The sequence below is a fragment of the Muntiacus reevesi genome, chromosome 1 (assembly GCF_963930625.1).
Source record: "Muntiacus reevesi chromosome 1, mMunRee1.1, whole genome shotgun sequence".
NCBI lineage: Eukaryota > Metazoa > Chordata > Mammalia > Artiodactyla > Cervidae > Muntiacus > Muntiacus reevesi.
Window position 1 is genome coordinate 140,299,825 of NC_089249.1, and position 23,472 is coordinate 140,323,296.

Below are 23,472 nucleotides of genomic sequence, written 5' to 3' on the forward strand. Positions count from 1 at the left end.
TGCTTTTTCAATGATCCAACAGATGTTGGCAATTTGATCTCTGGTTCCTCTGCCTTTTCTAAGATCAGCTTGAACATCTGGAAGTTCACATACTGTTGAAGCCTGGCTTGGAGAATTTTGTGCGTTACTTTGCTAGTGTTTGAAATGAGTGCAATTGTGTGGTAGTTTAAGCATTCTTTGGCATTGCTTTTCTTTGGGATTGGAATGAAAACTGACCTGTTCCAGTCTGTGGTCACTGCTGAGTTTTCCAAATTTGCTGGCATATTGAGTGCAGCACTTTCACAGCATCATCTTTTAGGATTTGAAACAGCTCAACTGGAATTCCATCACCTCCACTAGCTTTGTTGGTAGTGATGCTTCCGAAGGCCCACTTGACTTCGCATTCCAGGATGTCTGGCTCTAGGTGAGTGATCATACCATCCTGATTATCTGGGTTGTGAAGATCTTTTTTTGTATATTTCTTCTGTGTATTCTTGCCACCTCTTCTAAATATCTTCTGCTTCTGTTAGGTCCATACCATTTCTGTCCTTTATCGAACCCATCTTTGCATGGAATGTTCCCTTGGTATCTCTAGTTTTCTTGAAGAGAAATGTTTAGCTACAAGAATCACTTCAAGGGTGTTATATAGTGATATGAATGTTTTGAGGAAAAAAAGCATTTACAGATGCTAATGTGATGAGAAAACTAAGAAGAAATAGTAACATCAATACAATTTTGATCTTAATCTCATACCTGAGAGAACCAATGTACAATAAGGAAATTTTCATGAAAAGGAAAGTACCTAAAATTACTAAATAAGCCATCCTGCTCAGTAGATTGTATGCACATTTTAAGTGGATTGAAAGAATGGATGGAGGAACAATGGTGGTTGTGTTAGTAGCCTTTCCATCTCTTGATTCAATGTCAGATATTTTGGGAATGGCACCACAAATCTTTACTTTAATAATTTATGAACACACTAAATGAAACTTCAACAAGAAGTTCACTGTGTTACGTAGTCCTATAACTCTTGAATAAGCTCAAACAGAAGACAAATTTTGGAGGGTAAGCTAAAAAAAAAGGATAGTTTTCGTACTTCACCTCCTTAAAAACATTTTACTATGTCATAATGAGATTCCCTAACCAATTGATTCTTGACAACTTTGTCCAAAATTGGTGGTCATTGTTCTCATAACTATAAACCTCTCAAAAATCATTTATTAAAATCCAATATTTTGTATTTATGTTGATTGGAAATATATTAACTATTATTTCATTTCAATAACTAAATGAACTACATGCAGGCTATTTAGTTACCACATCCTAAAGTAGCAATTCTCTTCATGACTTTTCTAAATATCATTATGGAATGGACACAACCAAACAAGAAATTAGGGAAGGGCAAATGGAGATTGGTAAAAAACCTGAAATTTTCAAAACACAAATTATAAAGTATCTGTCACCATTGCTTAGAAACATAATTCTGTCTGAAAAGTATATTAAGATGTATCAGTAGTGTTCATAAAATGTAAATTTGACCAGCATGGGTAATTCCAAACCTCACATAAAGCTAAAATTATATTCTAATATATATATTATTAGAATCATCTCTGAAACTATTTGATTGATATAAGAATTCAATAAAAAAAAATTCAATCAAATAGTTAAGCAGTCCTGGATCATTATACTGACATGATACCATGCCTATGTTTCATAGAAGTGATCAGTAAATAATTAAATTTTTAGGAGGGGGGGAATGGAGTCCAGTAGAATGAAGACACCAGTCAAAATGATGAAAATAATTCCCATATTCTGCTGCCACTGGAATAACAGAGATAACTATAGTGAATTTTTTACTATCTCCCTTCTGCCCAAATCACTCGATTATGCAACAGTCATCAGATGTGGTGGAATCAATCCCACGCCTAATTCTCAGAACAGGTTCTAATGGGCACAAAAGAATGTCATTCCATCCTCTTGCATTCCACTCACCATGGTAAGGTCCAGTCAGGATGAGCCCAAGGCCTCCTACAAGAGGAGGGGGCTCTTTACTCTCCTGGAGTCTGATGTGCCCCAGACAGACCTGGGATCACCAAACTCATTTTATTACAGGCAGAGCCAGCCTGAGGGTTTGCTAACTCCTCGAAGGTGATGGAGCCAGGGGGATGTTGGGGTGAGGGTGGAGAAAAGGAGCCTTGGCTTTAACCAAAGTATGCCTGAAGCTTACATTACACGGAAATCTCTCAGTTAGTTAGGCCAACAAACTATCTTTTAAGGCAGTTTCCTGAGTTGTTGGGATGGGTTGTTACTTGCAATTCTAAACATCCTAACAGAACCACAGATGATGATGGTGATGTGTCTCTGACATACAGACTCGGCCACCCTTGCAATAGCCCAGAGCTGTGGAAGGTTTTACTCTCCTCCTTTATAAAGTGAACAGCTGAGGCTATGAAGAGGGGGAAAGAATTTATCAAAAGTTACTTGGCTGGTAAGCTAAGATCTCAACTGCCTTTGATGATCTATCACTCGATGCAGTATCTGTACATACGAAGGAGATTACCACTGCTGTCTCATTTTCTGTATTGAAAACTCTTATTTTCTTGAATCGTTATTCTGCAGTAGCTGTCTTACTTTCTGTCAAATCATAGCCTTAGCCCAGTGGGCCTTTGTGGAATGAGAAGCATTAAATAACACAATTTCATAATATTTAAATGAAATCACAAAGGTAAAAGTGGCATTACCTGTTCATGAAGGATAAATACCTTCATTACTCTGTCTCCCTGCTTCCATTTCTGCCTTTCCTCACCCCCATCCCCACCATAAGCAACCAAGGTACCCGATAGCCAGAGGGATATTTTTAAAGCAAAAATCAATCCCAATCACTTCACCCCCTGCCTCAACTCATCCATTGGCTTCCAATTTCAGCCAGAATAAAATCTAGACTCTTCGGTTCCCACTATAACTATCCTCTCTCCTCTTCCTCCACTCCCACCCTCCTTCAGTGCCTCCTTTCAGCCTTCCTTTCAAACACCCTGACCCATTCTCCTCTCTGACCCTGTGGTTTCTACTTCTTTCCCAAGTTCCTTCCAGGTCCTCTTCCCCAAACACATTCAAGTCTTAGCTCCCTCAGAAGGCTTCTTTTAAATGGCACAGTAGCCTAATTTAACTCCTTCCCAGAACTGATAAGGGTTCAGTGTTATCTTGATTTATTTTTTGCATAGCAAAATCTCTCTCCCCCAGAAGGCAAGCTTCTCAAAGGCAAGGGGGATTGAGTTTGTTCATCACTATACCCCACACCTAGAGCAGTGCTGAGGTGTACAGGAGTACAGGGGGGTCAATCAATAGTTGCTAAGATTAGCCAATTAAATCTAAGATTCTACAAAGGCCACAGTAACCAAAACTCTTATATAATGCTTTATTTTTAGCTGAAAACAAGAACTGCAAAGTCCAGAATTATCTTTTAAGATTTTTTTATCTATCCTAGATCATACTTGAGTCTTTCTAATCCTGGGCACCATTATTCTTTAAGCTATGAAAGCAAATTTATGAAAAAACAGTTCAGTTCAATTGCTCAGTTATGTCCGAGTCTTTGCAACCCCTGGACTGCAGCATACCAGGTCTCCCTGTCCATCACCAACTCCCAGAGTTTACTCAAACTCATGTCCACTGAGTTGGTGATGCTATCCAACCATCTCATCCTCTGTCGTCCCCTTCTCTTCCCGCCCCCTGATGCTTTCCCAGCACCAGGTCTTTTCAAGTGAGTCAGTTCTTTGCATGAGGTGGCCAAAGTATTGGAGTTTCAGCTTCAGCATCAGTCCTTCCAATGAATATTCAGGATTGATCTCCTTTAAGATGGACTGGTTGGATCTCCTTGCAGTCCAAAGGACTCTCAAGAGTCTTCTCCAAAACCACAGTTCAAAAGCATCAATTCTTTGGCACTCAGCTTTCTTTATAGTCCAACTCTCACATCCATATGTGACCACTGAAAAAACCATAGCTTTGACTAGACAGACAGACCTTTGTTGGCAAAGTAATGTCTCTGGTTTTTAATATGCTGTCTAGGTTGGTCATAACCTTCCTTCCAAGGAGTAAGTATCTTTTAATTTCATGGCTGCAATCACCATCTGCAGTGACTTTGAAGCCCCAAAATAATCTGTTACTGTTTCTACTGTTTCCTCATCTATTTGCCATGAAGTGATGGGACCAGATGCACAAGACTGAGTCTCCTCCTCAGTCAGTCTCTCCCATCAGGAAGCTTCCATAAGCCTCTATCCTTCTTCATTAGAGGGCAGACAGAAAGAAAACCACAATCACAGAAAACTAACCAATCTGATCACATGGACCACAGCCTTTTCTAACTCAATGAAACTATGAGCCATGCTGTGTAGGGCCACCCAGGACAAATGGGTCATGGTGGAGAGTTCTGACAAAATGTGGTCCAATGGAGAAGGGAATGGCAAACCACTTCAGTATTCTTGTCTTGAGAACCCCATGAACAGTATGAAAAGGAAAAAGATGAAAAGACAATGTCACTTTAAAAAACAACAGTAGTAGAATTTGATACTCATAAGGAAGGTTAAAAGTACATATGAATTTTTTTTCAAGTACCTACCACTCAAAACTCAATAACAGGCACATAGGAACTTTGGGAAGTAATGGAAATGTTATAAAACTAGATGGCATTGATCATTGTACAAATATACAAATTTAATTTTAAAGATCAGTAAATTTTTAAAAATAAGGAACAATAAGGAAACAACCCAATTTAAAAGTGGGTAAATGTTTTCACATTTCACCAAAAAAGATAGGCTAATCACAAATAGGCACATGAAAAAAATGCTTTGCACCATTATTCATTAGGGAAATATTCATTAAGATCACAATGAGATACCACTTCACACATTTTATAATGGGTAACATTAAAATGGGCTTCCCTTGTGGCTCAGCTGTAAAGAATCCACCTGCAATGCAGGAGACCTGGGTTGGGAAGATCCCCTGGAGAAAGGAAAGGCTACCCATTCCAGTATTCTGACCTAGAGAATTCCTAGTCCACGGGGTCGCAAAGAGTCAGACACGACAGCACATTTTATAATGCGTAACATTAAAATGATTGACCCAATCAAGTTCTGAAGAGGCTGTGGCACTCCCAGGACTTTTATTCATTGCTGTTGAAAATACATAATGAGATAGGCCCCTTTGGAAAACAAACTGCCAGTTTTCAACAAAGATAAACATACGCTTAGCATGCTAGTCCCACCCCTTGAAGTATGAGAAGGACTCATACTGAAGCTGAATCTTTAACACTTTGGCTACCTGACAAGAAGAACTGACTCATTGGAGAAGACCCTAATGCTGGGAAAGATTGAGGGCAGGAGAAAAGGCGGGTGGACAAAGGATGAGATGGTTGGATGGCATCATCAATTCAATGGATGTGAGTTTGAGCAAACTCCAGGAGATGGTGAAGGACAGGGAAGACTGGTGTGCTGCAGTCCATGGAGTTGAAAGAAGCAGATATGACTAAGCAACTGAACAAGTATGAAAACTATATTCAAACAAAAACCTGTATGAGAATGTTTACAGTAGGAATATTTATAGCTTTACAACCTCAAAAAATCCAAATGTTTTTCCACTGGTGAATGGACAAACTGTGGTACATCTACACAGTGGAATTATACTCAGCAATTAAAAGGAATAAACTATTCATATATATAATGTGGATGAATTTCAAATGCATTGTGCTAAACTTAAAAAGTCAAGACTCAAAATGTATATCATAATGCCTCCATTATGACACTCTGGAAGAAGCAAAATTAGAGATGGAAATGGTTTTCAGGTGTGGCAGGTTGGAGTGTAGGAGAATTGGGGAGGGGAAGGAATGACTATAAAGAAATAGCATTAGAGAATTTTGAAGGGTGATAAAAAACCTTCCGTATTTAGATTGTGGTGAGAATTACATGATGTGCATCCATGGACCTCTACACTAAAGAGAGTACATTTCACACTCATTAGGGTGGCTACTATTTTAAAAAGAAAAAAAAAAAGTGTTGGTAAGAATGTGAATTCTTATGAATTGTTGATAAGTATGTAAAATGGTGCAGCCACTCTGAACCATTAATGCCACAACTGCACCCTTAAAAATAATTAAAATTTTAAAAATGTATGTTACATATATTTTGCTGTTCATTGTTCAGTCACTAAGTCATGTCTGACTCTTTGGAACCCCATGGACTGCAGCATGCCAGGTTTCCCTGTCCTTCCCTACCTATCTCCTAGAGTTTGCTCAAACTCATGTCCATGGAGTTCACTGAGTTGGTGATGCCGTCCAACCATCTCATCCTCTGTCACTCCCTTCTCCTGCCGTCAGTCTTTCTCAGCATCAGGATCATTTTGCAATTTTAAAATTAAAATTTCTAAAAGTTTGAGGCACTTCAAAGTTTGGTTCTTAACTTTCAAGGTCACATTAAAAAGTGATCATTGCTAGCTGCATGAGGGAAAAAACAGTACATTTTATTGTGTGTAAATCTATCTATCTGAATGAATGCAACATAACAGAAGGAAAGTACATCTGAATCACTACTGCAGGACTTCATTGTTGTATTCAGTTTGCTCTGGAAGTCTGTTTTGTTTTTCCCCTTTTTAAAAAAATAAGTAACATGGGAAGCATGAGTTTTTTTTTTTTTTTTTAATTTATAGGTGTAGAACGATGAAGTCACATTTACATTTTTCTTCTATTTTAATTTTTTATGAATCTGTAGTGTAGTCTCCCCTCCCCCACTCCTCTTCTCTCTCTCCTCTCTGTTGGAAGAGAGAAACAAACGGCCCACCATCAATTTTCCAACCTCCAGACCTCTATCCACCCAGGGACTTTAAGCCTCTTCACCCTTCTAGTGGGTCCATACCAGTAAAGGCATAACCAAAAGAGTTTGGGGAAACAATTATGCTTGCATTGATTAGGAATAAGATTCAAATCCCTCATATGCATCATTTTTCTCTTCTTACACTAATAAGACAGCCACCAGGTTTTCTTTCAGTTCTTTAAATATGCCAAAGTATCCCCAAGACCTCTGCACGGGGTGTTCCCATGCTAGCCAACATCCTCACCCTCCTTTCTGATTGGCTCCCCCTTCTTTTGCTAGCCCCACCTCCACCTCTCCTCTGATTGGCTCCTCCGCATTACCTTCTGTGATTCCTTCCCAGGCCATCCAGTTCTCGGTTGCTGCTCCCAGCCACATTGTTTGATAAATATTTGTTGAGTAATTAATTCTAAGGGCCAAGCCCATTCCATAAGAAAACAGCAGTGAACAATACAAAGCTTACATGTGGGAAGTTGGGGAATATGACCAAAAAAAAAAAAAAAAATGAATGGGGTAAGGAGGCAGAGTGAGGAGAGGGAAGGGAGGATACATACTGTTTTAAAGAAGATGGACAGGTAAAGATTTTTTAAAATTTTTATTCCCAGATAAAAGGAACAGCAAGTTCAAACGCTCTGGAGCAAGGGTGTGCTTGGAGCATTAGAGCAGCATTGTGTGTTGGGGGGTGGGGGGTGGGAACTTGGCGGTGAGAGGGGAGATAAGAAATAAAGCCAAAGATATCAGGGGCCAGGTCACTCGGGCTGGAAAAGCCACTGTAATTTTGAATTTTACTCTGGAGTCAGATGGGAGCCTTTAGAGAGTTTTGAGCCGAGAAGTGACATATCTGACATATATTAAAAGGATCTCCCTTGTTGTCTAATAATCCTTGTTTCTTTCATAACATTACTAAAACAACTCATAACTCATATTTATATGATTCCTTAACATACTTCCCCTAGTTAGGTGCCGAGGGCAGCTCTTATTCAGGGAGGACACCATTCAAGCAGAATAAGAGTAGAGATCTTGTCTCTCTTCTTTTAACCATGAACTCAAATGCAAGCATAGTACCTGAGATACAGTATGTGCTCAACACATATTCATTAAATGAACTAGCTGATGAATTTAATCTCTAAGATAACAGAGCTCTAAGTACATAATTTGCAAGTATACACACATTTTGGTATTTTTTTATATTCCTAAATGACCTGGATACACATACCTAAGCTTTCTCTAACAGGAAGAAATAAAACATTAGAACTTAACCAATAATTAAGGCCCTTACTCCTAGACACTGTCACTCATCTGAAACATTTTACATCTTCAGTAGCAAGTGCAGGCTCAAGGCATTATAATTAAGTCTAGATTAGGAAATGACATAGAAACATAGTAGCAGAAGCTAAATTCAGAATAGTATCCAAAAGTTACAAAATCTACTGTTTAAAGATGGCCACCCAATTTCTGTAACCCAGACATTTTTGGAGTCCTCACCATGTGTCTGTCTGCAATGGGAGAGACCCGGGTTCGATCCCTGAGTCAGGAAGATCCCCTGGAGAAGGAAATGGCAATCCACCAGCACTCCTGCCTGGAAAATCCCATGGAGGGAGGAGCCTGATAGGCTACAGTCCATGGGGTGGCAAAGAGTCAGAGTCAGACACGACTGAGCAACTTCACTTTCACCATGTGCCAGAGACACTGCTAACATACCAGGACTACACAGATGAATAAACCTGGGCTCTTTCTTGTGAGAACCCACGCTCTAATAACTCATCTGTACAAAGCTTTACTGTTTGTAGCTCTTGCCCACATTTTTTAACTGATTACACATGGATGCAAGTAAAATTTTCCAGGCCTCCTTGGAAATCTGAATTTACACTAACTGGGATATCAACCCATAACAAATGAGATGGTTTACAAACCAGCACACAGACTAGTCCCCCATCCCCCTCTTCAAGACAACAAGATGGGCAAACATCCCCATTACACACAGGGTCAGTGAAAACTACTCTGGATCCGAGATTGCTAAAAACCTCAGTTCTCCAGGCTTTCTCCAGAACTACCCAGATCAGCAACAACTCAGCGACAGTTTCCAGGGTGGGAGGAAGCAATCAGCAAGAGGCAGAAAACTGGCTCTGCGACAGCAGCCGATAACATCTCTTATTCAGAGAGGACACCATCCAAGCAGAACGCAGCACCTTGAACACTTCAGTACATCCTGTCCCTGGGCTGCCAGGAGAGGCATGGCTTTGGAGAAAGCCGGTCAATACACAGGGATGGAATCAGGACAAAGGAATCCAGGATCCCACTCAGGGGCCTGGGGAGCAATACAGTCAACAACAACAGAAAATCCCATTGACATTTTATTTGAGCTAGCAAATATCTAATAAGAAACCTAACAGGTCTTTCTACCCTTCTCATTTCCCAGAGATGAATGCGAAGATCACAGGAAAACTGTTAACAATATTTAAATACACACAAACATGTTTCACCAATAAGGCCATAAAAATATCCTCAAGCCATTTATAAATACTGTTACACATATCAGAGAGGTGACAGACTTCGAAATTTCTTCTTCAAATATATTTTCATGGTTATACACAGCACAGTAATTGTTAGGGATTTGTGACCTCCCTATGATTTTTTTTTTTTTTTTTTTTTTTGCCCTACGTAGAATCCTACTTTATTTTCAAGTGACATGGAAATATGAAGACTATTTTAAGCTGGTTAATTATTTTATAGGCGGAGTCAGGGCAGCCTGATGAATGGTACTTCAGTGTATTTATGGATCATTAATTTCTGACCCTTCCTCTTCTGAATTAAGACTTGTAAAAAGAAAGAAAAAAAAGTTGGCCATCATATACTAGACTCAGTTTGTCTTGTTTCCTTAACATATGCCTTATCAGCTCTGCCACAGCTGAAGTGATTCCAAATTGCTTTATGACACACTTGGATTTTCTCCCGCTAATAATTTCTCCTTCCTGTCCATGACTGGCAGGCTTCTTCCACACTGCAGTAATGTGGGACAGCTAATTATCTACCAATCCACCTTGCTATTCCACACTTGGCAACTTTTATCTGCACAGGACAGCTGCACTCTTCCGTTTGAAGTGAAATGTCAGTCTCCGCTAATGCAACAAGACTTACATCACTAATGATGTCTCCACACTTTGAAGAAACAACTCAAAGCCTAATTAAAAATTCAGATTCATTCTCACTGGCTTGCTGATTTTTCCTGCCCTTCCACCAGGGCCTTGGAGTATCTTTTAAAATACTCGGCGCAAAAATAAAATAGAAAAAAAATATATATCCAAGGGGAATCCAGAAAAAAAGAAAAAGTACTGGAGTCTTGGGCTTTGACCTAGTCTTTAAAGTAACTGTTATGGTTGGAACAGAATCAGGATGTTATCTTGTACAACAGATAAGAATTTCCTCCACTGGCTTCTATACGACAATGACAACAAAGCGCACTATTTCCAGGGAAATATGGACCAGAAGCTACTTTTCAGTTCACTCACACTGGTATTTGGGTATCTGAACTGTTCTAACTGTAATTAACTTAGAAATCATGGGACTATGTAAATCTGAAGTAGGGGAAAACGTCTTTTGAATTCAGAATGAAGAGCAGGAAGTTAAAGAGGCTTTCACATGACATTTACTCTGTTTCATTATCAGATCAAATAAACAACCCCTCGAAAGTAATTATACTATTACAATTTTCACAGAAAGAAAGAACTTCATACTTCTAACTAGGGGGAGAGATGCAGTCCTGAAATTCAGTTCTAAAATAGCATTCTTCCTGAAAATTACAGGTGGGATTTCATTCTGAAGCTTTTATATAAATGCAAAAAAAAAAAAAAAAAAAAAAAATCACAAAAGTTGTTCCTTCCCTAAAGTTTTCTTTTTATGCTTTACCTTCTTAATTAAAAAAAAAAAAAAAAAGAATTTGGTTTTTACAGGTTCATAATTATTGACTACTATTGACTACTTAATCAATAGTAGCTATTGACTACTTAAATTTGCTGTTTTAAAAATATCTAACATCACTGTGGTCTCAGAATTTTTGTATTTCTTCAGTGGCTCACTGACTTCTAAGTATTAAAATAACAGCTTAAAAAAAAAGAGTCATCTGTCAAACGAGACTATCAGCTATAGTTCCCAATCATAAAAGAACTAAGCCAAAACATTCTTTGTTTTCAAAAGAAGCTTCTTGATTAAGTCAAGTTTCCTTTCCATTTTAAAGCAAAAATCTCTTGGAAAATGAAGCTCCCAGGGGATAAGTACTGTGAAAAAGGTCCTAAAGTAAGAATCCTAAAAAGTCAAGACCTGAGTTCAAGGTCTATCATGTACTACTGGTGTGACCTCTAGACAGCCACCGCCCATTGGGCCTGTTTCTCACCTATAAAACGAGGGCTGGGGGAGGTCTGACTTTCTCTCTAGTCCTTCTAGCTCTCATTCACTTCATCAGTGGATCAGGGAGAAAAGACAGGCTCAGGGCAGGCCTGCAGAGCCTGGGTTTGTCCAGTCCCTCAGGGCAGGCCGCAGGACACAGTAGGAGGCCAGCCAGCCTGTGTGCAGGTCAGAGGCAGGGAGACTGCAAAGTAGGCGCTCATGAACTGGACTGGGGGGAGGAGAACCTAGGTACAAAGCAGGCCTTGGGTGCTGGTGGTTGCTAAGCATACCTAAAACCTAAATGACTTTGGCTGAGCTTTCTACGCACCAAGCTCCTCGTTTCTCCAGGTTTCTAGCTCATCTCCCCCAGAACACATCTCCTCCAAAGACAGGATGCATACACAAAAAGCAGCTAGTTCCCAACTCAAACACTAGGAAGCTTTGGCCAGCCATGTGGAAACAAAAGGGGAGAACCTACTTGAGAATGTGAGCAATGGGGCCACATGACCTGAGTCGTAATCTAGCCTGGCTCAGACTTCTACCCCAGACTGTCCAATCGCATGGGGCAGCCCGTTCCTCTCTCAAGCCAGTGTAAACTCGGCATTCTGTTGTTACCTGCCATATATCTCACTGCCGTGAAGGATCCGAGGATTCCACTACCCAACCTGTATGCTTCTCTTCCCATGAACTCTTCCCATGCCCTTTCTTCCCTCTAGCTCTCTAAGCTCCAAACCTTAAGGCCATCTTTTTGTTCTCCGAAGAGCCATCACAAAAGAGTCTTCTGGGAACCCCACCCTCTGACTAACCAACTCCTATTCATTCTACTTTTCCTAGAAGACCTTCCAGAAGCTTCCTCCACCCCTCAGCAGGTTAACATCCCTGACATACTTTCTCCAAGCATCTGGAACCTCCTTTTTCATACCATTTCATTGCCTTGGAAATTAACTGGTGGATATCTCAGAATGAACATGGTGCCTGGCACTAAATATACATTCAATGACTGTTTAAGTAATGTTGACGACAGGAAGCTCATCTCCAAAAACAACCCATTATACGGAAACTTACTTCCCCAGAATCTTTACACACAAGCGCTGACTTTACCTCCTAGAGCTCACTGAATAATTCTAATCCAGACACTGCAAATGGGTGGCCTCTGGCCTGATCCAGACAGCTGGCATGTATGGTTTGGCCCACACAGTGTTTTCTTGGTTTTGTTTTTTTAATCTGAATTAGTTGCCAACATTTTAAGAATCAAGAGATTTCATTGAAAACCCAGAGACCCAGCTTCTCCTGAAAACCAGAGTCAAGTGGGAATGCTGGCCCCACGCTGCCACACGGCAGCAGTTGGCAGAGCTGGTAGCACCTGCTTTTCAGCCCCGGCATGTGCCCTCCCTTGCCAACAACCAACACCATTCCCTGCTGATCCACACCTGGCCTGCCTCACTCTGCCTAACTGAACCCTGGAAATGTTAGAGTCAGCAACCCCGGGGTGGGCATGGGTCTTGATCCGATATTTCAGCATTTTTTCCGGCACTGCCTTAACCCCTTCAAGTTAGCTTAGCTTCTCTGATAAAACATGAGCTCTAGGAGGGAAAGCACTGGGCGTTCTATACTGGCCCCTCCACTCTCCTGGCCTCAGATTCTATAGTACCATCTGCTGACAAACTCATCAGAAGAGAATTATGTACACAGCCTGCCTTTTCTCTTCAGCCTCCTCCCTTCCCTTAGAGTTTATTTTGCTTTATTCTTTACTCCTTCCTGCCTTCCATCTCTGAAATAGGGAGAAAGCAGGAGTGAGAAGATACAGCTCAGACTATAAGCTGGCCACTAAGAAAACACGGAAACTCACAGCCTTGTGGGGAAAGCCAGGCATGAAAATAAGGGCCAGATGGCATGTGCCCAGGAGAAAAAAAGGGTCCTAGAGGAGCTTCCCAAAAGAATCTTAGGTGTTACATTTGGAAGGCAAAGGAGGCTGCTAGACAAAGGTACTAGCTATTTTGTAAAGGGCTCAGTGGGAAAAGAATCCACCTGCAATGCAGGGAACCAGGATGATTCCCTGGAGAAGGAACTAGCAACCCACTCCAGTATCCTCACCTGGGAAATTCCATGGACAGAGAAGCCTGGCAGGCTGTAGTCCATGACATGACTAAGAGACTAAACCACCACCAGCACACAGCAATCATTTTGCTCAGGCATGTCCTAAAAAATTTTAAGTATATACCCTCTAGAATGTTTGTATTGATGGACTGCAAATTCTATATACTAGTATATCAATATATTATGCCTATTATAAGACATTAATATAAAAATTAAATAAGAATGCAATAAAAATGTTACAGATGAAATTATGGGATACCTGGAATTTCTTTCAAAATAATCAGGGGGAGGGAAAGAGCAGGTAGAGGCATAGATGAAACCAACCTGACCACAAGTAGATAGCTTAGTTAAGCCAGGTGAGAGGTACAGGAACATTTTTATGCCCTTTACTTCTGTATATTTTTTCAAATCTTTGTATTAAAAAGCTTAAAAGTAAATAAATAAGGGAATTCCCTGCTGATCCAGTGGTTAGGACTCCATGCCTCCATGGCAGGGACCACGGGTTTGACCCCGCATGCTGTGTGGTGTAGCCAAAAAGGAAAAAAATAAATAAAATGACTCTAATTGGCAGGTCTAATACTTTCTTCATAAATCTAAAAGGATGGTTTTGCATCACATCCCTAGGGTCGGCGTACCACACTTTGGTAATCCCTGGGCCAGAGGACTGACTACACTGAAATCTGCAGGTTCTGAAGCTTAGATTTCAGTTTCATTCCGGTTCTGGAGCTGCAAAATGTGTGTTGCCTTCCAGGTTCTGTGCCCTGGCACTAAACACGCTGTCCACATTTATTTCTGTTTACCGACTGTTCCTACGTTGGATTGTGTGCTGAAACAAATCCCCCGCATTAACCACATGAAGCACAAAGGAACTTGAAAGAAATTTCATAATATGCTGGAAGTGACAGTTAATAACTAGTAGAGTCAAAACTGGTGCCCTTTATGTTTTGACCTCCAATATACTTTTACACCAGGTTGAAGCAGATTCAAAACAAATCCCATTGCACTTAATACCAACCTTCCAGAGTTCTCCAAGGTTCCTGTGGGCTCATCCCCTTAAGCTCAAGGAAGGAACTCTCCAAGCAGCATCCAGAAATAGCACCAAGTTACAAAGTGCAAAACCATCCCCTCCCCCTCCCCCCTCCAGATTTAAGTACTGGCAGGAAAAAGCTAAGCGCAGGCCACACTGCCAGCTAAGACAGGTATTAGTGGAGAGGAAGGGGAGGAAGTACTGATACTAAGCACAGCGGGGAGAGTCCCTCAGAAGTGATTCAACATGTTTTTCTTTGCACTCATTCTTACCAAGTTCAATTCAGAGTCATCCACCAACGGTCAATTTTGTTCTACTCCAAATGAGCAATCTCAGAAGAAAACAAGGCTGCAGCTTTCCCATTAGGGCTTACACTACACATAGGGCATAGAATCAAATAACATTATTTGCATTTGTTTTCATTCTTAAAATATTCTCAATTGCCTAAGCACATATTCAAATCATCCTAAAACATACCATTCTTGGTATGATGGACATGACTGGGGGCAAATGCCAACCTTATCCAAACATAGCTGTAAATCAGCATGAAGTTATAGCAGGGCCACCAGGGTGTTGATGTCAAATAACCACAGAAGCTCTAGGTGTGATGGCCAGAGAAATAAGACATGGGGCCATATGCAGAGGTACAAGAGTTACAGTCACCCCCACTAATCAAGCATTTAAGACATAGCAACTCCCTTGTCCAGTACCACCTTGGGGCCTTAGAAATGTCTGAACTGCTTATTTGGTTCCCCTTAATGTCTGAGGCTGCTGATGCTTTCAGGACTGCCCTCTGTGTGTGGCAGATCACTTAAAAGGCTGCAGGAGGAGTAGTCAACTTCATGACCTCACCAGATGAGCTTGGCAGCCCTCCTCTCTACTTCCATAATGCCCTCTTCCTCTCTCCAGCATGGTACTAGCCCACCGCTTTCTACTGCCTCCCTGCTCCTCACTAAACACCTCCTTTTGTATGTCTGCATCATCAGTTGAGAGCTTCAGGGAACAGACCAGATCTTATTTACCTTCTATCCCCAGCTTAAGCCCAACCCAAAGCCCCTCACAGAATAGAAGCCTCCCCCAGAGTTGGTTGAATGTATGCAAATATGAACAGTGAACTTAATGCCGTTCTAGGGCATACGAAGTCGGCCTCCCCTTTCACTTTCAGCTGCAGCCACTATTTACAACCCTGCTCCGTATTTTCAGTCAATACCTCACCCCCACGGAGCCCATCAGCTCTGTCCTGGCTGCCTCCTTCCCTTGCATTTGAGGTGAAGCGCCTCAGTCTGTACTCCTGGCATTTCTTCTGCCTCTATTGGAAGGCGTCTCCCCACCCATCCCCCTTCCAGGCCCCATACAGCAGCTGTCTGACCAACCTGCTGGTGTGTCTGCCAAGTTCACAGTGACTATGCCCAGCTCAGCAGAGCTGAGTTAGAATTAACATCAAGGCGGGCAACCTGGCTATGCGCCAGGTCCTTGCTGTTAGGAAGCCTGTATTGTCATATAATGTTAAATGGGCCTTATAAGTGCCTGGTGAAATGGCTCCCAGAGCCAGATATGCCTTCTAACAAGCAGGCATTGTTGCTTAACTGTTTTACCTGTGCAACCTTACCTCAACCTCCAAATTGTAAACTCCTTAAGGGGCTGCACTGGAATATCTCCTTTTAAATCCACCACTCAGCTAGCATAGTGCTCTGTGCCTAGTCAGCTTCTAAGGAAATCTCTTTACTGAAGAACAACCATATCTGTCAACAGTTCCCAGTCCCAGCTCCCCATCAACAGGTGCTTTCACAGGCACTATTTTCATTAAGTCCACAGAGCAGATCTCTAGGAAGAATCATCATTGCCACCTTTACAGAAAAATATTACCTAACTTCTAAAGTGGCAGAGCTGGAACCCAGGTTTCCAATGTGGACTCCTTTCTACTCCATGATGCTCCTTCATTCAAAAAAAAAAAAAAAAACTTTTTGCATGAATGAAAAAGCAGAAGCAAGGCTCCCTGAACACAGCCATTCTCTGCTCCCTAGATCTCAATGTCCATGGTTTCACTCCACCAGACCCCTGAGGAGATGATGATTAGGTTTTTGACTTTTACCCATGATGTATGAGGCCTGCTGCCAGGGGGGCAGTATTCAGTGGCAACTTTCCCAAGGCACTGGCAAAATTAGTTGGTGCAAATCATTTAGAGTTTTGTTTTGTTTTTTTTTTTTAACTTTGTCCATTACTAAAAAGGAACCACAACAAAAAACCATGAGCAGGCAGCCACCATGAGAAAAACCTTTCCAAGAAAATCTTTAAGCTAGGCTGCTTTTCAAACTTTCTTTATCAGCCAGCACAAAAACTATGCCACAGGAAACTACAGTGCTGAAAGAAGTCCTGGGTTTTGTTTTTGTAAAATTCTTCCTTGTGCCTGTCTTGTGAGAGGTGACAACAGGCCTCCCCCTTGGAAGCGGCTTTGCAATTTCTCAAAATTAAAAATGGTCTTTGGAGAATTTCAGCAGCAGTGATGTAAAAGTCTGGAAATAGGTTTTTAATACATCAACGAACCTACACAAAGTTTCTTGTCAAAAAAGATGCCGCCCTAAAAGGTCTGCACTGTACTTGACATGCCAAGGTCAAGTGAAAAGAGTCGATCCCTTAATTGAGGTAGGACATTCTTTTCCTGCAAAGGGAGAACACGTCTCTCCAACTCCCTCATATCTTTGGATGGAAGTTTGACCCCACTCACCTTAACACCCACATGAGGCTACCTGTCTCAGAGCAACAGATTAGCTCCACAGCTATAATATCCAACATGTCACAAGGAGGGATTATATTATCTGCTCATTAGACAGCTAAACCTACATAACTTCAGACCCACTGAACGAATGAATCCCAGAGGTTTACAGAGGAAAATTTGAGGCTTGCAACCTTGTTTTAAGGGCAAGAAATGTAACCTGCTTTAGATTTTATTTTAAAATATCCCCCCCCACCCCGCCCCGCGCAAAACAAGCTGGCAGTCTAACAAAAAACTGAAAAGAGATTTCCCTCAATTTTCCCAGAAGGAGGGAAGTGGCAGATCAATGTACAGCTCAAGAAGAAGAATTTAAATACAGTATGTGCTGCTCCTTTTAAAAAGGGAGAGAAGCCACTTCACTTTTTGCCAGACAAAACCCTGGCCCCAGGAGGCCAGCTTCCACAATGGGGTTGCAAAGGTGTTAGAAAGAGGCCAGTTGGGAGGAGATAGAGGGCCATTTGGGCACTAACCCCCCACTGATCAGAGCTTTTTTTTTTTTTTTTCTTCTTCTAAAGTGTCTCCTTTTCAACAGGGAAGCCTTTTAAAACTACATTTGTTTTGGATCCCTACCTGAAAGACAATGTGTAGGGATCCGATTTCACCTTTTGTCAAGGATTGGGTGAGAAACAGTAAAACTGCTGTCAGCATCTTAGAAAAAGCTAGTCCTTAACTTATATGGTGGGGGGGAGGGGGGGAACCCTAAGGTCCCCAGTCCAGCGCTAGTGATAGGATGAAGGTGACAAATGCCTGCTAATCTTAAGATCACTGTCCAAAACTTGAATGTATTAAATTTCTTTATTAAAAGGGGGTCTCTATGCAAGAACACAATTGTTTGTCCTCTGAATTGAAACATTCATCAGTGGAAAAAGAAATCCTAGTTTTTCCCTAACATTTTAGTTCATATCCTCTAAAAGTCACTTGACTCCTGAGAACTCTGTCAGCAATCATCAGAAATCAGAAAATGCATATGGAAAAAATTATAACAATCTGAACCGAAAAGATCTGCATAGAAAAGTTCAATGATGTATCTTAAAAGTTTGTCTACTATTATGCAAATGAAGAAAAATAGGACTCTACTGCATTTCAGGGCTAGTGTCTGCACATAAACACAATTATCTTTTCAGGCAAGCCATCCACTCCTAAAACAAAACAAACCACCCAATAGTCTTTCACTACAGCGGTAAAGGTTGGTGGAACTGACTTTAGGAAAACTGTATCATCCTTGGAGGAGACTGGTGGTGGTTAGGGAGGGAGGGCAAAGAAAAAAAAAAACAAAACAAGCCAAAAACCGGAATCTCAAGTGACTTTCACACACCTCTCCCGATGGGAGGTAGAAGGGTGGTCACGGTAGAATCGAAATTAGAAACCTCTTCCGAGAACACATTCCTGGGAACTTCGCTGTTTCGTAAACCACATGCATCACCATTATTATTGTTCGAATACAGAAGAGAATGAGGGTACTTTACAGAAAAATGTTACAGCAAATATTTCAGATTCGGAATGTCAGTTCAACCTCTCCTAATCGAGTGGGCCTTTCCGGCAAAGAGGTTAAAATAGCGGCGAGATAGAATCTCCAGGTGGTTGCTGTTTAGCAATTTTTCTTTCTTTCTTTTTTTTTTAACTATTGTTGGTTATTAGTAACATCTTCAGGATTCCTTACTAGCCTCGGGCAATCTTTCTTTAGCAGCAGCACCACCACCACCCCCCACCCCCCACCCCCGGGAGGAGGGATCTGGTAAACAATTTGGAGAAATGGGAACCTTATTCACTGTGCTTTCTTTTCCCTCCACCCCAAACCAAAAGGCATACACAAAACAAAACAAAAACACTCGGACAGCGCGCAACCAACAACAGCGGAAAGCGACAAAAAATGTCCCCCACACAGCACGAGTCGGGAAGCTAGCAGGAGTCTACCAGGCCGGCCCCTCCCCCAGGGCGCCCGGGCCGGGGGAGCGAGCGCCGAGTTCACTGCCCGGACGCTCTCGGCCGGCCCAGGTGGCCCCGGAGCAGCTGCGCCCGCGGCGGTGCCGGCCCTCCGGGCGCCCATTCGTGCGCCTCGGTCTGGGGGACCCGGAGAGGTGATCAAGGGCGTGCAGACTGGGAGCCTCGGAAAACCGTCCGAGCCAGGCGGGACCGTCTGCCCTGGGATGGATACACAAAGAGGGAAAAGGGGAGTGGGTAGGGGTGGCGGGGTTTAAAAAAAAAAAAAGACTGCGGGGGAAATTGGTGCAAATTAGGAAAGAGGGCGCGAAGGAACCTGAGAATCCTCGCCGAGATAATGGAGCTGTGCCCGAGAAGTGGGTCCTGTGCAAAGGGCAGGGGCTTTTGCACAGGAGAGAAAGAGAGAAGGACCCAAGAACTTGGAAGAGGAGTTGGTGTGTAGTTAGGGGATCCACGCAGAGGCCAGAGGTGTCCGGGGCAAAGGGTGCTCTGTGCATGCCGGCGAGGTCGGTGCTTGGTTAAAGTGACCTGTACTGGGGATGGGACGGGGCTCTGCGCAACGGAGCGAGGCGGGATGTGCCTGGCAAGTTCCCGGGCACAAGTTGAAGGAGGGTGGGGGGAACCCTTACCTGCATGGTGACGACCCCCAGCTCTTCCGCCGCCAGCCTCCGCATCTGGCTCGCCAGCACTTGAGCCTCGTCCAAGATAGAGAATTCGGCGTCGGCCCCGGCCCCCAGCAGCCAGCCCACGGCCAGGCAGAGCAGCCAGAGGGGCGGCCGCCGCGCCCCGACCCGTCCGAGCGAGCCGCGACCCCCGCGGGCCAGGGCGGCCGCCCCTGCCGCCTCCTCTTCCTCCGGCTCTCGGGCCATGCCGCCTCCCCCCACTCCACGCCGACGGGCTCCAGGAGCCGGGAAGCGGGGAGGTAGCCCCGGGAGGTGCGCCCAGGGCCCGCTCGGCGCACCCCGCAAAACTTTCTCGCCCTTCTGCAGCAGCTTCTACGCGCCCCGGCAGCTCCTAAACTTAGGGGGGCGCCCAGCTACGGCGCGGGAGCGCGGGCGGCCACCATCGCCGGATCGGGCGGCCGCGGCAGGAGAGGAAGCAACCGCCCCAGCCGTGTCCCGGACCCCAGCGCCGGCGCGGCCCCCGCGAGGCGGCGGGCGGCTGCGAGAGCTGCGGCGTCCGCACCCGGTGCGTGGCCGCCGGGCTCACAAGCCGAGCCGCGGAGCTTTCGCTTCCCGCGGGTCCCAGCGGAGAGAGGCGGCGGCGAAGGCGGGCGGCTGCAGCCTGGGAGGAGGAGCGGCGATCGGGCTTGGTAGGCTGGGGCAGCCACCCGAGCGAGCAGGGAGAGGTTTAAAAAAAAAAAAAGCTGAAAGAAAGAAAGCCAGCGGCGGGGGAAAGGGAGGTGTCTGGTGCCACCACGCTGCGCTCCGGCTCCGTGCACTTCCCGGCCCGGCGGCCGCCGCGGCTGCGGTGATTTATGGAAGCGGGGAGAGAGGCGGGGACATTCCCCCGGTCGCCCCTCCTCTCTCTGCCCGGCTCCCGCCTCAGAACCGGCCCCCGGAGACGCCGCGGGCCCGAGAGCCGGCTCTCGGCTCGGGTACCAGACCTGCAGCGGGTGGGGGTCCCTGGAACATTCTGGTTGCCGGGGGCAGCTACCCACCCCAGCTCTCACCACCTCTGCCCCCGCGAAGGGACTCCGGGATCCCACCCATCGAAAGTCCCTTTAAGTTCTAGGACGCTGGCTTTGTGCCTGGCAGAGATTTGTGAAGGACGGGACTGCCATTTGTGCGTCCACTGCTCGTCTTCGGGGTCATTAGTAACAATAGCTAGCATTCGTTAGATCAACGGATTCCTTTTTGTTTTTAACCAACTACTATGTGCCCGGCCCAGTGCTCTGGGGTTTGTATACATTATCCTTTAATCCTCACCACATCCCTGTGAGGTATGTATCTTTATCCCCAAATTTTAGGTAACAAAGACCGAGGCTTAGAGAGGTGGAATAAATTGCCGAAGGTCACCCAGGGGATAAGAGGCAAATCCAGAACTTAAGCAGTCGGAGACTATTGCTCTTAAATAGGACATAGTTCTTTCTGTCTCTTTTTGGAAATGAACCATCTGATCTCATCAAAAGCAAAAAACAAAACAAAACCCAAAAAACTACTGAGCTGGAATTCACTCCAGACATCTATTCTCTGCAGCGGGGGAAGGGAATTTCCGTCGTTCCTGCCTACTCCTGACTCCTGGCTTAGGTTCTCTGAGAAATCACCTGTTGGAAGCACCTGAAACAAATAGATGAGGGTTGTGGTGGGGGGCGGGTGGGGTGGTAAGGCCACCATTCTTGCAAGCCAGGTTCCTGCTTGTAGGTTCCTAGAGGCCAGAGTCATGCCCAAGAAGGTGAAGGTTATCTAGCAGAGGCCTTAGCAGGACTAGAAAGAACCTGGATTTGGTGCCCTCTTCACTTTACAGCAAAACCTTCTGTTTTACTTCTTTCCCTGTATTTTTTTTTTCTTTCCCTGTATTGTATTAAAAACACAAGCTTTTAAAAAAAAAAAAAAAAAAAAAACAAAACACACAAGCTTTCCCTGGCCCATTACACCTCAAGACTGTTTTTCGGTTCTGAGTTCCCCAATCATTGCTGTCTCTGCTATACTCTATGGTTTCATTTGTGATACTCTCCCTTCTATCCCCTCTTGAGAGGCACACAGGACTCTTGGAATAACGTCATTTATTATGTGCAATGCTTGTTTTGCATAATGCTCCCTGGAAGTAAGGTAAGCTCGTTGAAGGCAGGGACCAATCCACTTCTCCATCATCCACATTTAGCTCAGTACCAAGCACAAAGTAAGTACTGTAAAAACAATTCTTGAATTAATAATGGGATTAAAACAAATCTGTCTATTGTCTTCCATCTCCAGAATTGAATTGACACTTGGTATCAAGAAGATCCTATAACTGTTTTTTTAATTGTTATACCACGGCATATGATAATCAGTGATACAAAACATATTCATCCCTGTGGTAAGTAGAAGAGGAAAAAAAAATGATAAATGACAGTTAGCATTAATTTTTTGTCTTAGATTCTTCAAGGTACTGTCATCAAAATTGCCACAAATCATCCTCTTTCTGAACTCTTTCAAAATGGCTTCTCCATCTTTACTCAGCTTTTATATGTTGTCATTTCTTAGAGAAGACTCTTGAGAGTCCCTTGGACTGCAAGGAGATCCAACCAATCCATCCTAAAGGAGATCAGTCCTGGGTGTTCACTGGAAGCAATGATGTTGAAATTGAAACTCCAATACTTTGGCCATCTGATGCTAAGAGCTGACTCATTTGAAAAGACCCTGATGCTGGAAAAGATTGAGGGCAGGAGGAGAAGGGGACAACAGAGGATGAGATGGTTGGATGGCATCACCGACTCAATGGACATGGGTTTGGGTAGACTCCGGGAGTTGGTGATGGACAGGGAGGCCTGGCGTGCTGTGGTTCATGGGGTCGCAAAGAGTTGGACACGACTGAGTGAGTGAACTGACTGACTGATATCTTGGGTTCTATTCTTGGTATTCTAATGCTATGTCTCCTTTCTAACTTAAGTTTTTTTGAGAACTCTCATGTTACACCCATGCCTACAATTATTACCAAGACAGCAGAGGATTGCAAATTTCTAAACAAAGTTCGATCTCCCTTCTGAGTGGGATTTCCAAAATTCTGACTGTTTACTGGCTTCTCTACTAGATATAGGTAGCCACTAGTGGTAAAGAATCCACCTGCCAATGCAGGAGACATAAGAGACACAGGTTCAGTCCCTGGGTTGGGAAGATCCCCTGGAGGAGGGCATGGCAACCCACTCCAGTATTCTTGCCTAGAGAATCCCATGGACAGAGAAGCCTGGAGGGCTACAGTTCATGGGGTCACAAAGAATTGGACACGACTGAAGTGACTTAGCGTGAACACATTCTACTAGATACATTTGAACTAAAACTCATTCTTGCTTTTTGCTATTCTCCACCTAAATCTGTACTGTACTGCAAATCTGGGAGGATGTCACCCATGCCCCAAACTAGGTACCTTACTCCCCACATATCTTTCTCATCCATCCCCTGCATTCCATCTGTATCCCTTGGTTGACTTCAGCTGCACATCACAGCTTATCTATAATTATGACCACAGTCTCCTCTCAGGTCTCCATGGAGACCACCCCACTCCCATCTTTCTATTCTTCATGTTGAAACCAAAATCACCTTTCTAAAAGTCAAATCTGCACTTGTCTCTTGCTAACCTAGACATTTCTGATGCCCCATCACGGAGAAATAAACTTAACACTATAAACATGTCTCTCTGTGCTCTGGCTTATCTGCCTTTCTGGACGTCCAGAATCTACTCTGCCCCCCAAATCCTGTCCAACCCCAGAAAATACCTTT

General features: G+C 43.6%; 1 protein-coding gene across 1 annotated transcript in view; it reads right to left on the bottom strand.

Moving 5' to 3' along the window:
• Positions 1-20,299, bottom strand: part of CACHD1 (cache domain containing 1) — a 232,012-nt gene extending 211,713 nt beyond the window's left edge. Inside the window, exon 1 of the mRNA XM_065911617.1 lies at positions 19,684-20,299. Within this exon, the coding sequence (XP_065767689.1) occupies positions 19,684-19,923 (240 nt within the window). The 5' untranslated portion in view covers positions 19,924-20,299. The remainder of the gene's footprint in view (positions 1-19,683) is intronic.
• Between the last annotated feature and the right edge of the window lie 3,173 nt (positions 20,300-23,472).